Consider the following 16981-nt stretch of genomic DNA (forward strand, 5'->3'; position numbering starts at 1 on the left):
TAGTCGGGGGAGGGAGGCTATGGGAGGGTGCCATCTGGGAAGTGGGTGTATAGTCGAATGAGATGGTTTGGGATGTTCTGTGCGATATACACACAAAAAATCAACAATTTTTAAAAAATGTATTATATTTGAGGAGGAAGCATAGAAATTTACGTCATGCTAATTTGTAGAGGTGATAAACAATACCATTGAAATCTACTCCATGACTTCATAGACATACACAGGCGCCAAGGATCCAAGTGCAACCGATTATGACTAGTAATAATCAGATGCATACAGATTACAGATGCAGGTGCCAACATCTCAATGTTGGTAGCAAAAACAGTGAGTCTTTCTGCAAGGAACAATATATTCTAAAATGAAATGGAGATCTTTTTTAAAGGTTAAAAATGCATCCAATTTTATGTCTTACAGGGCTTATACTGAGTTCAATAACATATAACTGTATTAATTCAGCTGTGAACCTAGAAACTTGCACCCACTTGTGAAAGAGATATACTGTTGCTCTGGAGTGTTTACTGAATATGTTAAAGCTGTAGTGAAAAGCTTCTTCTAATCGTGTAGTTATTAAAAATTAAAAAAAAAAATCTAGATTCTTAGATACTAACCCTAGGGTTCAGCTTGGGTAACAGTAAGAAAATAAGCCCGGGCTGTTTTCCCAGCACTTTTATAATAAAATAGTTTCTTTCTCTAATTTTAATGTTCAGAAGTTAAAATTCCAGTTAGAGCAATATACATATGCCTTAGCTAAAGTAATGATAGTTTTTAAGTATTTTTTAAGCTTTTAAAAAATATATTTATTTGTATGTGTGTATTGCCTGCATGTAGGTAAGTGTACCCATGTCGTGCAATGCCCACGTTGGTCAGAAGAGACTGTTGGATCCCCTGGGACTGGAGTTATGCACAGTTGGGTGCTGGGATTCGAACCCAGGTCTTCTGCAAGAACAGCCAGTGTTCTTAACCACTGAGCCATCTTTCCAGCCCCATAATGATAGTTTTGATGAACTCAAACTATTTGGTGGTCAGGAAAAGGAAGATATTTCTTAGATGATTATCGGGAGAGATTTCATGTCATATCAAAAGACTGGGAAATTTGAAGTTATTCTTTAGTAAAAGAAATGTTGATAACTAATATTTCAGAAGAGCATGCAAGATGTCTGGTAGTTAGTTCCTTGGTATGAATTGCTGAATTGAGAATGTCCCTTGGTTACATTTAATGTGGTTAACTCCTAAAATATTCAGGTTTTTCTCTTGTCGATTCTTAGAAATTCATTTCATACAGATTATCTCTTCTAAGTATCTTTTTTCTTGGATAATTAGGATTGAAAGGAGTAGTTGTATCTTTTCCTATGACTGTTAATGTAAAAATTCTGCCTTTCAGTTTGGGGCATTGAATATTTTTTTCAGTTCTTAAAGATGATTAAATATTAATGATTGCATTTTAGCATTGGAATTAAAAATCTTAACAGTTCATTGAACATAGTCAAGCTCTGTGTTCATGAATTCTTTATTGGTGGAGATGGGGTTTCAAAGCTGTACTTGCTATCATTTTTAGGGGGTGCTGAACAATTTTTTTCACTATCATGTACAAAATGTAGCCTCTCTCTCATTGGCATCTACACATGTAAAATATAACACCAGGTAATGACATTGGTCTCTTAGAAGGATCATTTTCTCTATCCTTGAAAGATCCTTAACATTTTTACATTTCTTTATAGTTAAAAATACTTTTTTTTTTTTGGTCTTTTTGAGACAGGGTGTCCCTGTAGCTCCAGCTGTCCTGGAACTCAAGACCAGGCTGGCCTTGAACTCACAGAGATCCACCTGCCTCTGCCTCCTGAGTGCTGGGATTAAAGGTGTGTGCCACTACCCCCAGATAAAAATACATTAATATTTTTTGTCTTTAAAATGCTACATTGCCATCTTTGCGCTTTGTTTTTGTAATTTTAACTGGAGAAAGATCTACTGTTTTATTATGTTAATATTCTAATAATGTGAACATCAGCTTTTTTCAAGATTTAATTTAAATGTTTTGCCTGCATGTATATAAGTGCACCATGTGCATACATGCCCATGGGCCAGAAGAGGGTGTCAGATCCTCTGGAACTGGAGTTAATGATAATTGTTAGCCCTCCATGTGGGTCTGAGAACTGAACACTGGTCCTCTGGCAGGAGCAGTCTGTACTCTTAACCATTGACCCATTTCTCTAGTCCTATTAGCATCAACTTTTGACTGTTGAGCTTAGGAAATATGCACAGCTAGATTTAGCTAGTTATAAATCTCTTCCTAATATTATCCCAAGATGTGACCTCATCATAGGCACTAAGAATCTCCGATTCTTGTTTTTATTCTATTTTCATCAAATGTATGTACAACCACAGATTTTTTTATGTGCCTTTCTTTTCCTTTATTTGAAAAAAGATTTCTTGATTTATTTCTTCTTTGAATTATTTGGTTAATTATAGTAGCTAGCATAATTCAGCTATCAAGATACTGCCCCCTATTGACAGAGTAAATGCAATCAGGAAACCACAGTTGAGAGTTTCTTTTTTTTTTTTTTTTTTTTTTTTTTTTTTTAAAAAAAAAAAAAAAAAAAAAAAAAAGAGGACGAAAAGCATTTTCTTGGGAAAAACAAGTCAAGGAAATGGTTTCCACACTAGTCTTATCAGCCTGATTTATGTCAGTGAGGAGATCTTTTTGAAGGCATATGAACAGTTTAGGGCACAGGGTCAATCAAAATGAGTCCCCTGTGCCTTTGTGTTGTTCTTTTGTAGACATCACTGATTACTCAGAAGGAGGAAATCTGTAGTTATCCAGAAATTTGCAGCATATTTCTTCAGGTCACCCCACCTGCCCAGTGCTGTGTGGGTCATTACCATGTACCTAGTGGACCAATCAGGAGACCCCCACATTTGTAACATGCCCTTCTGTGACATCTACACAAAAGCTGCAGTTACCACAGATGATTATTTTCACAAGTACAGAACACATTCTCTTTTATATTTTTCACTACTAATTTTAGAGTAATGCTTGGATTCTCAATAGTTATTTACTTTCTTCGTGGTTACAGATTTTACGCATGAACAATCTTGGACCTCTTATTATGAGTATCGAAATTAACATAAAGCCTAAAGAATAATCTGTAGATGAAAGGATCAGTTCAGACCTTAGTTTAAGAGATTTATGATTTAATATACTTAATTTTAAGAAGTTACTATTTAGTTTTATTAAATCCTATAATTTTAGTTGTCTGATAGTACTTGAAATGAGGACTGTATGGATTTACTTTAAGAGTAGTTCATGTATTTTAAGGAATGAGCAGTTGCCCTGGGAGCATTTTTTATAATTGCCATCCTTCAGGAAATATATTCATGAGAATCTGTGAGCATCTCTCCTTTTGGTTCCTTTAGAATTTTATTCTGTTTCATACTCCCTTTGAAGACACTAATGTTTGATAAAGTCATGTCTGAGCATCTGTGCATGGAGACAGTGCCATAAACAATTCTGTGATAGCCTTCAGTAGTATATAAGTCTGCAAATGTTTAAGGATTAAGCACACGTGCAGCTAAAGATTGCTGACTTTAGAAGTTAAGTTAGTGTCTTAGTGTATTCAGGCTAATCTAACAAACTATGATAGATTGGGAAGCTTAGGTCACAGATGTATATTTCTCATAGTTCTGAAGCCTGGGAGTTCCAAGTTGAAGGTGTAAGCTGATAAAATATCTGATGAGAGTCCTTTTCCAGGATCAAAAATGGCTATCTTCTTGCTATATCTTTACATGTCATAAGGAAGAGGGGAACTTGCTGTGGTCTCATCAGATGTGAGTGAACTTCTAGACAGGATTATCCTGAGGCAAATTCATCTCCAGCTCTGAACCTGGAAAATCAAACAGATGAGCTTTCAAAATATAGTGGTGAGATAGGTTCAGGATGGACGTCCTTGTCCCCCAAAGAAGAAAATACCAGGTACATGTAAAACCCAACAGACAAACACCATGACACTCTAGACTCAAGATTCTTTTTGGCTCAGTACTTTGCCATCTAAGTCCACAGATAACATCACCCCACAGCTGTACAGGAAAGCTGCTTAGTGGATCTCTGCCAGGGCGACAGGCAGGACAGAGCATGAGGGTATATTTCATTACCCACTTTTCCGTCGAATATTTTCAGACCACATTTAACTGAAATTAAATGAAACTACAGAAAGCAAAAACCATGGCTAAGGGGAGACAGTTGTGCTAAAGCCAGTCTGATATTGGAAATTCCTAAGGTATTCAAGTGGAAACCTCTTCAGTCACCTCAGCTTTAGTCAATACTGCATAAAATTTCAAAAATCACATGCCTTTTAACAAGCCACATCAGTATATGTTGTTAATTAAAAAGTTTCAGTCTTTCATCTTAAAATGTAAAGTCTGGGTCTGGTGGCTCATGCCTGTGACCCCAGTACTTTGAGAAAGGAGGAATGCCATGAGTTTGAGGCCAACATACGTTACAGAGTGAAACCCTGTCTCTTCCGCCCACAATGAGAGAACAGTACAAGTTGAGGAGAGGATTAAGATGGTTAGAAGAACATTGCTAGTCTATAATTGTTAAATGATGATAGCTGGTCTTTCATGAAACTGGAGACAGCAGATTGACCTTCTGCTTGCCCCCTTTCCAACTACATCAAGCAGAAGGAGGTTATAGACTGAGCCTGTCTAGAGTTTAAATGGTGTGGTTCTTAGAGGACTTTAGAGAGGAAATTTTCCATAAATCACCTTTGTGCTGCTTTATCTTGGTTTTTCTTTTTTAAAGGTTTGTTGACCAATATATAGTTAATCACTTCTGTTGGCTTTTAAGGAAATGAAACTACAGTGATTGTTCTGTTTTGCCTTTTTTTTTTTTTTTTTTTCTGTCTTTTTGAAGCAGGGTCTCCCTGCAGCCCCAGCTGTCCTGGAACTCACTATGTAGACCAGGCTGGCCTTGAACTTACAGAGATCCACCTGCCTCTGCCTCCCAAGTGCTGGGACTACAGGCGTGCGCCACCACATTACATTTTATAGTGCTGTAGTATATAATATGGTAACTGTCAGTGAGTGTTCAGCAATAAAAGTATGGTCAAATTAAGGTGAAAGAAGTAACTTTTTTTCATGCTGAGTGGGAATGAAGACAAAGCATTTTGTGTACTACTTGTTTATAACTTGCAGATGCCAGCAGCATCACTGTCAGAGCCCTTTTGTCAGATGTTATAATAATACCTTCATTGTCCCTGAATAGAGTTATCCCCTGTGAAAAAAGTGGCAGTACATACTTGTCACCAATTCCCTTTGTTTCTCCCAAACCTAGTTTGAATTATTTCTTTCTCATATTTTTATGAATCTGTGAATAAGAACTAGCTCACACTATCAGGAAGCCGTTCCAACTGGTACTGCTCCCTTGGCCCTGTATCATCTATGTAGAGTTATTTCTCTGTAGAAATTGAACACTGTTTTAAAAGTTAAACATTAGGTGGTGGTGGTGGTGTGTGTCTAGGATTGAACCCAGGGCCACAAGGCAAGTGCTCTACCACTGAGCTACATCCCCAGCTACTGCTCCCACCCCCACCCCTATGAGGTCTCATGTAGCTGACGCTGGCTTTGAACTCACTGTGTAGCTGAGACTAGCCTTAAACCCCGTATCCTCCTGCCTGCACCTCCCAAGTACTGGGAGTACAAGTATATGCCTGGCTTCTCTAGACCTTTTCAGTTTTTATTTTGATGCAGAGTCACACTAAGTTACCTGGGCAAGCTTTGAACTCACTTTGTAGTTCAGACACAGACCTTAACTTTGTGAACTCCCTACCTCAGTTTCCTGAGTGGCAAGCATTATGTTTACTAATCACTCAATATTAAGATGTCTTTTAAATTTTTGTTTTGTTTCACATTTATTTACTTACTGACTGACTGACTGACTGACTGTGTATCTGCCATAGTGCACATGTGGAGGCCAGAGACAAATTTCTTTTCCTTCTACCATGTGGGATCTGGGAATTTGAACTCTGGTTGTCAGACTTAATTGGCAAATGTTTTTACCCACTGAGCCATCTTGCCACCTCTAGAATGAAATTTTAAAATTGGAAAACACCTGGATGTGTGAGTTGGCATTGGCCTTTGACATATTAGAAGTAGTTTTTAATTTCTTTACTTTTTTTTTTTTTTTTTTTTTTTTTTTTTTGAGACAGGGACTCTATGGCCCCAGCTGGCCTCAACTCACTATATAGACCAGGCTGGCCTCAAACTCACAGAGATCTGCCTGCCTCTGCCTCCTGAGGGCTGGGATTAAAAGTGTGTGCCACCATGCCCAGCTACAATTTTTACATTTTTAAGCAGAATAGAATATTTAATAGGTTGAAGGAAATTTCATTGGTCTCCAAGTCACTAAGGGGATTTTAAAATATCATCTGTACCTGTCTCCTATACCTCCCTCTCCCAAAGCACAGTCCTCAAAGCTGGACATTGCTTCACTGAGTATGTTCATAAAAGGATAGTAAGTTCTAAAAGCCCAGAGCACTTTAATTTTGGTATTTCGGGCAGTGCTACTCTCAAAATGTTGGGGAAGTATTCCTCTTTTTCTTAAGAATTTCTGAATTGTGTTGCCCTTCCCTTATTCCTCACACCCTTCCCCCCAAAAGATAGATTGGAAATCTTAATTCCAGTATCTCAGAGTGCAACTTTCAGGAACACCAGGGACTGCTGGCAACCAGTAGAAGTTGGGATGAGAAGGAAAGAGTCACCCTTCCGTATTTTAGAGGGTGTGTTCCTGCTAGCTCCTTGAGTTTGCACTTTTGGCCACTAGTTTGTGGTATTTTGTAATGGCTGCTTAGGAAACTAATACAGATTTGTGTTGTTTCTTTCAAATTTGATAGACTTCATCAGTGAAATGAGATGTGTGGTTTTCTTTGTGGAAAGGTTTTTTAGTTACAAGTTTTAATTTCTGTAATAGATATGTAGAACTGTATAGATTTTTTTTGTTTATTCTTATGTTTGATTTGGCCGTTTTTATTGTAAGAGATTTGTTCATTTAATCTGAATTGTTTATTGATATAAATACTAGTTCATGCATTTTTTTTAGATCTGTAAGCTCTAAAAGGATCCTTCTTTCATTCCTAATATTATTAATGTTTATATTTCCTTCTATCTAGTTCAGTGATTCTCAGTTGGGAGAACCCCACCCCACCAGGGTACTTTTGACATGTTTGGAGGTGCTTAGGGTTGTCACAACTTGGAGGACATGTTACTGTCATCTAGTGGTTAGATCCCAGGACTGCTGCAAGAATATCCTATAATGTACAATACAGACCCCTACAACAAATCTACAGTGACAGTAATGCTGATATAAAGAAACATGTTCTAGAGTTGTAGTGTATTTGTTAGCCTTTTGATTCTGCGGTGATGTATCTGAAGGAAATGGTGTAAAGGAGGAAGGATTTATTTTGGCAGGTGATTTCAGAGGTTCCAGTCCATGCTAAGCAGGGCCTAACACACGGTAGAACATTATGACAGAGAAGGTACAGTGGAGCAAAGCTGTTCAGTTCATAGTAGCCAGCAACAGAGACCGGCAAAAAGCATGCCACAAAGTGGGTGTATGGGCACACACCTTTAATCTTAGCCCTCGGAGGCAGAGGCAGGCCAGTCTCTGAGATCAAGCCCAACCTGGTCTACATAGTGAATTCCAGGTCAACTGGGAGAAACCCTGTCTCAAAACACAAACAACAACGGAGAGCACCCCAGTGACCTTCTTGCTCTAACTGGACCCTGGCTTCTACCTTGTTCCATCTCTTCAAATAGCACCACAGACTGGGGACCAAGCCTTGAATACATGAGCCTATGGGGAACATTTTGTATTCAAACTCTAGTAAATGTGCACTGCTTCAGGTTTGAGCAACTTAAAATATTGTATTTCCACTTACCCTTTCCATCTTTTATACAATTGTGAACATATGTTTAGTTATTTCTGTATGTATTATAAGCCCCACAATACATTATTAGCAGTTTCTGCTTTTAGTAGTCTGTTGAAGAAGCTTTAAGCTGAGGAAAAATACTTTTATTATTACCCATGTTTTGAACACTCTTACTGGAGCACACCCAGATTTTCATCAGATATGCTTTCTTTTCGCATGAAGAATACTTTCATAAGTCTTACAGTGCAGGTCTGTTTGCTGGAAACATTTTCTCAGTTTTGAAGTATATTTTGGCTTGATACAAATTTCTTTATTGACAGTTTTAGAAGTACTTCTTAAATGTCATTCCATTGTTTGTTTGTTTTTTGTTTTGTTTTGTTTTGTTTTTGGTCTTTTTGAGACAGGGTCTCCCTGTAGCCCCAGCTGGCCTGGAACTCACCATGTAGACCAGGCTGGCCTTAAACTCACAGAGATCTGCCTGCCTCTGCCTCCCTAGTGCTGGGATTAAAGGCGTGTGCCACCATGCCTGGCTCCATATTAGTTTTTAAAGTTTATTCATTTTCTCTACATGAGTGCTTTTCTTGCATGTATATAAGTGCAAGATATGCATGCAATGCCCATGGAGACCAGAAGAGTGTGTCAGATCCCCAGGAATTAAGAGTTATGGACAGTTTTTAGTTGTCATTTGGGTTCTGGAAACTTAACCCAGGTTCACGGAGTGGGACTCAAATCTAAGCACAGAATTCAATTGTATTTCATATATGCATTATACATATGGCCTGAATATAATTTGATGCAATATTTTGAATGATTTTTGTGTATGAAACAAAGTTTCATGGTATGGAAATTCCCACTTCAGTGTTATGTCTATGTTGTAATTTGGATTTGGGCTCATGTTGCATTTTTGGACTAGGAATATTCAACCTGTGAAAGGACTTTTTTTTTTTAAACTGTATATTTTACACAGTGGTTCCAGATTTTGTTCTGACTTAAAAATAATAACCTCAAATTGAATGCACTGTGCTTATATTTTCTAGAAAGATGTATTTGACTTTGTTTGCCCCTCCCCTCCAATTTTTCCTCTTTCACTCATTAAAAAGTATGTGATTGGGCAAACTACTAATCTAGCCTGTTTTCCTCACCTTATAAACTTAAGCTACCAGTGTAAGCTTTTCTGGGTTTTTTGAAAATTAAATGGGATTGGAGGCTCATCACAGAATCCTTAGAACTCGTGAGCACTCGGCACTCGGGAGCATCATACAGTGTTACACAGCTGCTGCTCACTCCCTAGCTTCAGTTGTTAGGAGCTCAGGCATAGGTTAAGGTAATGGATCAGTTGGAGTCCCCAGCCCTTTTCAGCTGCATGGCAGCAGCTCTGGGTGGACTTGTAGCCCATCCTTCACATGTTTTCCAGAAGTTACAGTGCAGCTAGGGCTGGACCAAAATGGGAAGCCCTAGTCAGTGTTCACCCCTGTGTCCATCCCTAACTCCCCCCCAACACACCTGGGCACTATTAACCTCTACTTAGAATTCCTGCCCCTACTGGTCATTTACATTCATACGATGATTTTAAGTAAATTTGATCTTTTATTCAATCAAGACTTAGAAGATATTTTTTTCAGGGTATTTCTGCTAATGAAAAATTGTTAAATATAGAGCTAGTGACTTGCCTCGTAGGAGAAAAAAGTGCTTTGTGTGCATGATACCCTGAGTTCAGTCTCCTGCACTGCACAATAAACAAAGTAAATTACACAATTTGCACATTTCACTTATTCAGAATGTTTTTTCCATTTAGGCTAAAGTTATACTCATTTTCTATGTCTCAATGTAATTCATGATTTTGGGTGGTATAGCTTATAACCAGTAGTAAAAATGATTTCTTCCAACACAATTTCATGTTTACTTGAAAGACTGCATTCATTAAAATGCCTTCTTTCCTATCCGAGCAAAAGAAACTAACCTAGTATGCTAGACTTTTTATGAATAATATTTTACTTTTAAGTGTTTGTTTACCTGCCACTTCTGACCCATAACTGGCTGTGGTCATCAGTACCTAGGTAGCAGTTTTAAAATGTCAGTCACCTCATTATTCTGTTGCTCCTTTCCTAGTGGGCGTTTGGAGTGACACTGTGGGAGCTCATGACTCTGGGCCAGACACCCTATGTGGACATCGACCCCTTTGAGATGGCTGCGTACCTGAAAGATGGTTATCGAATAGCCCAGCCAATCAACTGCCCTGATGAGCTGTGAGTTTTTCTGATTTCAGACACCAGCTTCATTACATTTACTTTATTATTATAAAAATAAAAAAGCAAATTTCCATATTCATACAGAGCCTTTCCCTTTGAGAATAATGAGTCTTCAGACTTAGATTCAGGTAGAAAACTATAGTCACTTTAATGCACTTAGCATCTTGTATCTGTAGTATATAATTTTAAGTATTAAAAGTTAGTCTCGGAGTCTAATACCGAAGTGAGAAAACTAATTGAATATTCTGTCAGTTACCTGACTTTTGATTAAACAGACTAAAGGATATAGTACTTAGTAAAGCTTTGTTTGGGGCCTGAGTTCAGATCCCCAGCATCTACCAAAAAGCTGGGCATTGTGCATTGTGTATAACCCAAGCACTGGGTGGGTGGAGACAGGCAGATCCCTGAAGCTCATTGACTAGACAGCCTAGATGAATCAGTGAGCTCCAAGTTCAGTGACAGTGAGAGACCCTGTCTCTGGGTGAGGGGTGAAAAGCAATAGAGGAAGACATTTAATGTTGACCTGTACCTCCACAATGTACACACATAATGTATACACATACCCATGAACATGTACACACACCACACACATATTTACATGCACACACACAAAGGAGAGACAGAGAGAGAGAAAGCCTTTTTTTCTTGCCCTCTTGCATTGCTAGGTATTGGCTGCATGGGGAAGATGCTCTGGGCTCTTGAGTGACACAGGTGCTTCTTGTCTTCATCACATAGTTGACCTTCCCATCATGACAGTGTGGTGGGAGGGGCTGGTTGGGGAAGAGGGTGCAGAAATAAATGTTACCTCCAGAATCCCCAGATTTCTGTGCTCATTTAAGTCAGCAGCTTTGCTGTTGATCCTGGGATCTTGGAGCTCAGATAACACTTCCTCTGAGTTCTTTCTTTCGCAACCTACACAATGACATAGCCTATTATTTTGACTGTGTTCTGTGTATTTACATGAAACTGCATTTGCTGAAACAGTTTGTATTTTCATGAAGAACTGAAATCTACATATATAATCCAAATAACTTATTTTAGCTTCTTTTCAATTCTAGAACTGCCACCGTAGTAAAATTAATCATTTGGTGAATGCTGTCCTTTCTATATCCACATTTTGACAGAAAGCATAACTAGCATCAGATTGACAAGATGGTCCTTACTAGCCACACTTTCCACTGTTATTCTGCAGGTTTGCTGTGATGGCCTGTTGCTGGGCCTTAGACCCAGAAGAAAGGCCCAAGTTCCAACAGCTGGTCCAGTGCCTCACAGAGTTCCATGCTGCCCTAGGAGCCTACGTCTGACTTCTCCCCCAGTCCCACAGCATCAGGAGAAGGTGCCTGTCAGGGAGACTTCGCATGTAATGCAATGCCAGCAGAAGCACATTTGTCTTCCAGAACACCGTGCCTTAGGAATGCTTTAAAATCTGAACTTTTAAAGACAGACTTAATAATGTGGAGCGTTTTCTAGATACCACTTTTATTAGGTTGAAATGAAAGGGGTTTTGTAAATTTTTTGGCCAAAAAATTTTAAAAAGATACTTTGGATTGGGGGGTACATTCTTAAAAAAAATTACAGTTTTAAAAATTGTTTAGACACAGATATTTGGAATAGCCATCTTAGTGCCATCTGTTTTTATTTCTGTTTTTTACTTGGTTGAGGTAATGTGGGTGACTCACCTTTTATGTTATTTTAATATTTTTGTCACTGCTCTTGGGAATGGTTTGTCTTCAAGACGCAGTACTTTTCTTAGCATAAAAAGATGTCTTATTTGCCTTGTACTAGGCAATATGTGATGGAAGAAAAATTGAAGAAATGATAAAAAGAAAAATTAATTTAAAAATTACTTATTAGGAACAAATTGTCCTTGCAGGAAAAAAAATGTTTGTTTTCACTGTCTTGGTGAAAAGGGTTTTGACTTTGTTTGGGGGAAATGGGCTGAGTTCATCATTTCTAAAAAAAAAGTTGGGGGGAATCATAAATTAGTTTTTCTGTGAGCCAGAAGAAGGCTGGGGGCAGATTCATAGGAAACAGTGGTGACTTTATTTATTTTTGCTCTCTGGGAAAGGAAATAATGCAGTTCCAGAAAGTGAAATCTTGTTTCTAAGGCCACCTCCCTCTGAGTGCACCTAGAGTAGTGCTATGCACAGAATGGGTGCTTCAGCTGTTGTGGGGGTTTTGTGTTTGTTCTCTTAAAGGTTAAATTAGTAAATTTTATGCTTATCTTCAAGGCTGGCTTAAGTGTAAATTTGTTTTTTTAAACACTTGAAAATTAAAGATTCATTTTATATTATGACAGTATTGAAAATATTGTTTATAATGCATGATTGGTGGTTGTATCTCTTGAGACTTTGAACACAGAACAGTTAGATGGTCATATTTTGTCCCATGAGTGTTTGACTCGGGTTCCAAAATTCTAACGGGACAGCTGACTCTGCTCAGTCTCCAGGGCCTATTAAAAAGTTGGAGTTACTGTTTAAAGAGATATGACAGCACTGAAACATTTTTCCAGAGCCTGTAAGTAGGCAGTATGTGTAGTTTACTGAGATTTAGTTGACCCTTGAAGGCAGAGGAGAGTCGGCCTATGAAATGACTGAGCCTATAGCTGCCTGTCTTGTTTTCATCCTCACAGGTATATAAGGGAGCATGTGGGTCACTTGGAGGCTTTTGCTGTTTTAAAATAAACCTTATGGATTAGCAACACATCCAGAAAACTCACACAGTACGTGGTTCCCACTAGAAAGCCAAGCACACAATTCCTGTATACCATAATAGTGCTAGTGTTTGATTTTATGAAACTTAGTTCCCAAATGGCTGTTTTTTTTAATGAAGCTCCTTTTGAACCATTTATGTTACAGATGCTTTGTTAATAGCCTACAGTCTTATAAGGCATTCAGTCAGCAAATACTAACATGGGCCTAACATGTTACTTACATGGAATGATTCAACTCTCACCTCCGTTCTAACATTAAATGCATTCTTTTTTGTGTTCAAATGAGAACAATGTTTACAAGTCACAGTTCTGCGTACAAGAACTGTTATAGGGAGACTGGAGCTGGACATGGTGGTGTGCACCTTTAATTCCAGCCCTTGAGAGGCAGAAGCAGGTGGATCTCTGTGAGATCAAGGCCAGCCTGGTCCACATAGTCAGCTGGAACTAGGGAGACCGTGTCAGAAACAGGGGGAGAGGTGGAGAGATGGCTCAGTTGTTAAGAGCACTTGTTGCCCGTGCAGAGGACCCAGGTTTCATTCCCAGCACCCACATGGCAGCTCACAACCATCTCTAACCCCAGTTCCGGGGTATCCAACTCACTCCTGGCCTCCAAGGCACTGAGCACATGTGGTATACATAGATATATGCAGGCAAAACACTGATACACAAATTTTTAAATAAGTACTGTTAAAAAAGTAAAAGGTCGACATTTGACTTATCCTGGTTGAGAGGTGCTCCAGTTTGCTTTGTGTGTTTGTGTTTTGTTGTTTGTTTGTTTGTTTGTTTGGTTATTGTTTAGGTTTTTTTTTTTTTCTTTTGTAAGCCCTTTGACCTATGTTTGCTTTTTTGTTTCAGTAGATTTTTCTTGCAGAGCTACTTAGAGATAGTACACGGGTAGAAAAGTGTTCCTTTAATTGTTGTTAAAAGATTTTCATAGCCAATACTCTTCCAGTGGTTTTGTATAGATTGTAAATATTGATGAACAGATTTTGTTTAGAAACTGTTAAATTTATAGGACAGAAGCAAATTGATAGAGCACTGTGGTGATATTATCAGCTGACTCTGCTGACATAGAGTCCCATTTTATGCTGCTGTTTATAACACAGTGTTAAGACACAAGAAGATTGAATTACTCATTCAGTAAGTATTTCTTGACTGCCCACTATATACTTCACTCTTAAGACTATGCAGGAAACAAGGCATGTGAGGCTCTGTCCTTTCTAGATCTCACTTTATAATTAGGAGCAACAACATAAGATTTAGGTAAGTACTATGATAGAAATACTAGCTTTATATATCATGATTAGCTAGGCTTCTTTGAGGTGGCTTTTCGGTTGAGATCTGAATGACAAGAAGCCAGTCATGATGTGATCAAGGCAGAAGCCTGAAAGAGGAACAAGGTAGCGTCCAGTCTCAACCCTTACCCATCCAGAGGAGGTCTGGTATAGTTGTGGTGAAGGTTGTGTTTCTAGGAGAAAAACAGAGGGAGGGAGGGAGGGAGTGCAAAGAACTTTCACCATCACAGGAAAGTCAGGCTTTGCTGAGCTGCCTTCCTTGGTCCTCAAGTCATTCTTGCTGTCCTGCTCTGAGCCATCATGTCTCTTACCTAGTTGCTTCCCTGGCCTCAGCCCTTAACCCATTCATTCAATCACTGTGGTTGTGTTGGCTGTCTGTTCCTTGAACATAGGAACTTGTGTGTTTTTCTTAGGTTTGAACCTGCATTGCTTATAATGGTGCTTGACCTACTTGAATATTTAGTAAATGGTTGAGTAAATATAACTCAAGGTACACAAGTTAGCAGTGAGAAAGAGGCTTTTAAAAGCCGTCTGATTCCTTAAAAGTGTTCTCTTCCTATTTGAAGAATTTGTCTTATTTAACAAAGTTTGAAATAAAGGGAGACAGGCCAGTAGGCAATCCCATATCCCATTCCACAGCTGGCTTAAGTTTCTTATTTTTCCCTCCCCCCTTTTTTAACTTCATCATTTCCTGATTTTTCTTTGGGCACATGAATAATTAGCCTGATTGGCAATATGTTTTATACACATGTAGGTCAGCTTTACTTGAGATCATTCTTGAAAATAAGTATACCAAATCAAGTAATCATTAAGTGTTCCAGAAGGTTGTTCCGTAGGCGTTACTCTCCTGTGCCCTTCACTCCCACCACATGCAATAGAAAGAGAGTGATTTAACTTCTGTGGTGAGGAAAAAGCATAAACTCTTACTTGTTAATAATTTTTAGTTCTGCATTCCATTTTGCCCTAAATACTTCAGGATAGCTTTGAGCATCATCAATAATTCTCTTAGGCACAAAAACATATGTGTACTGACTGTGCATTTTACACACAAGTAATCTGTGGGCTTCTACTTCCTCCCTGAGAGTATAGGCCAAGAGGGCTTAATGGGAGATGTCACCTAATTTCATAGACCACATGTTCTTGTTATATGGTTAGAAACCTATTTTTTTTTAATGTGATTTTTTTTAAGCCTATTTTTAAAACTGGAAAAATACATGGTATTCAGAATCATTCATTGAGCAAATACACTGTTTATTCCTACTTGGCTGTATCTCAAAAAATGCTTTTTAAGATTTTTTTAAACAGAACTTTGCTAAATTACCCAGGCTAGCCTTAAACCTGCAGCCATCTTCCTGCCTCAGCTTCCCAAGTGCTAGGATTATAAGCTAGCAGCAGCACCATGCCTGGCTAAAAATGAGCTAGTTTTAGTGGTTTGTTTCTAGAGGGGTAATGGTAAGGATCTTCCAAGACTATATAAAAAAAAAATCAAGAAAGCAAGTATAGTTTGGAAGTAGTTATCTTTAAACAGACAAAAAACTGAAATTAATACCATGGTGCCTGAAAGTTAGGTTTAGTATCTGCTTTCGGAGCTTTTCTGATTGTCTTTTGAATTTAACTTAAAAAAAAATTTTTTTTCCTTTTGCATAGGTTAATTAGATAATTAGATACAGGTTTACATCATTGGTGATAACATTTGGCTGTCAAAAAATAGTTATTCAGAAGTATCTCATAGGGGATGGGTTCTAGGACATAGGTTCAAAATCCCCAAAATGCTGAAGGCCCTTAAATAAAATGGTGTGTTTTTATATAGCCCCAATAAACCCCTTCTGTCTACTTTAAATTGTCTCTAGATTACTTACAATACCTGATAGACTGTAAATGCTTGTTGTACTGTATTTTTAGGGAACAATGAGAAAAAAATCTATGTGTGATTAGTGCACAGTTTTCCTAACCTGATCTGAGGTTAGTTGAATTCAAGGATATGGAACCCAGAGATACAGTACACTGTATAATTTTGTTTTTCTTCCACCACAGATCTGGAGTGAGGACCCAGGGTTGGTGCTGTGATCTTGGAATCTTTCTACTGCATGGGTATTTGTAGAATGCTGAGGTTGGGGGGCTGGCGAGAGGTAGATACCGGTTCTCTTTCTCAATCCCTCTGCCTCTTATGTATTTTTTTAAGACGGCAAGTCTCAGTGAACCTGGAGTTTGTCTATTCAGCTAGACTGGCTAGCAGCAAGCTTCAGGGATCCACCCTGGTCCTGCCTCCCTAGTGCTGGGATCGTAGTTTCACACTGCTGCGGTTGGCCTTTGTGTGGGGCTGGGGATAGAATTGACATGCTCTGGGCCAATGAGATGGCTCAGCAGATAAAAGTTATTACAGCCAAGCCTGACAACCTGAGTTCCATCCTGGGAACCCACATGGTAGAAGGAGAGAATGGGTGGCTCTTGAAAGTTTTCTTCTGACCTCTGCTATCATGTTATGGCACACATGCGTGCACAGTAAATAAATGTAATAAAAGAAGAAGGGAAAAAACCCTCAGGACCTTGTGCATGGCAAGCGTTTTACCAACTGAGCACCTTCCAGGCCCCACATGCTATGATTCTTTTTTGTTGTTGTTTGAGACATGTTCTCACTTACAGCTCTGGCTGGCCTCAAACTCACAGAGACCCACGTGGCCTGCCTTCCGAGTGCTGGAATTAAAGACATACTACCACTCCTGACATGCTATGATTCTTAACTAAGGCATAGAGAACTTGTTCTAGACAGGAAAATGAAAAAAAGAAAAAAAAAAAAAAAAAACC

At 38.6% G+C, this 16981-nt stretch overlaps 1 protein-coding gene across 3 annotated transcripts in view; it reads left to right on the forward strand.

Annotated features, from left to right (window-relative positions):
* Positions 1-12461, forward strand: part of Ryk (receptor like tyrosine kinase) — a 98215-nt gene extending 85754 nt beyond the window's left edge. For all 3 annotated transcript variants that reach the window (XM_008851724.3, XM_008851723.2, XM_017802841.2), the window contains 2 exons: positions 10029-10165; positions 11361-12461. In XM_008851724.3, coding sequence (XP_008849946.1) covers positions 10029-10165; positions 11361-11472 — 249 coding nt within the window. In that variant the 3' untranslated portion in view covers positions 11473-12461. The remainder of the gene's footprint in view (positions 1-10028; positions 10166-11360) is intronic.
* Positions 12462-16981: the final 4520 nt, after the last annotated feature.

The sequence above is a fragment of the Nannospalax galili genome, unplaced genomic scaffold (assembly GCF_000622305.1).
Source record: "Nannospalax galili isolate Female #2095 unplaced genomic scaffold, S.galili_v1.0 scaffold1046, whole genome shotgun sequence".
Taxonomy (NCBI): Eukaryota; Metazoa; Chordata; class Mammalia; order Rodentia; family Spalacidae; genus Nannospalax; species Nannospalax galili.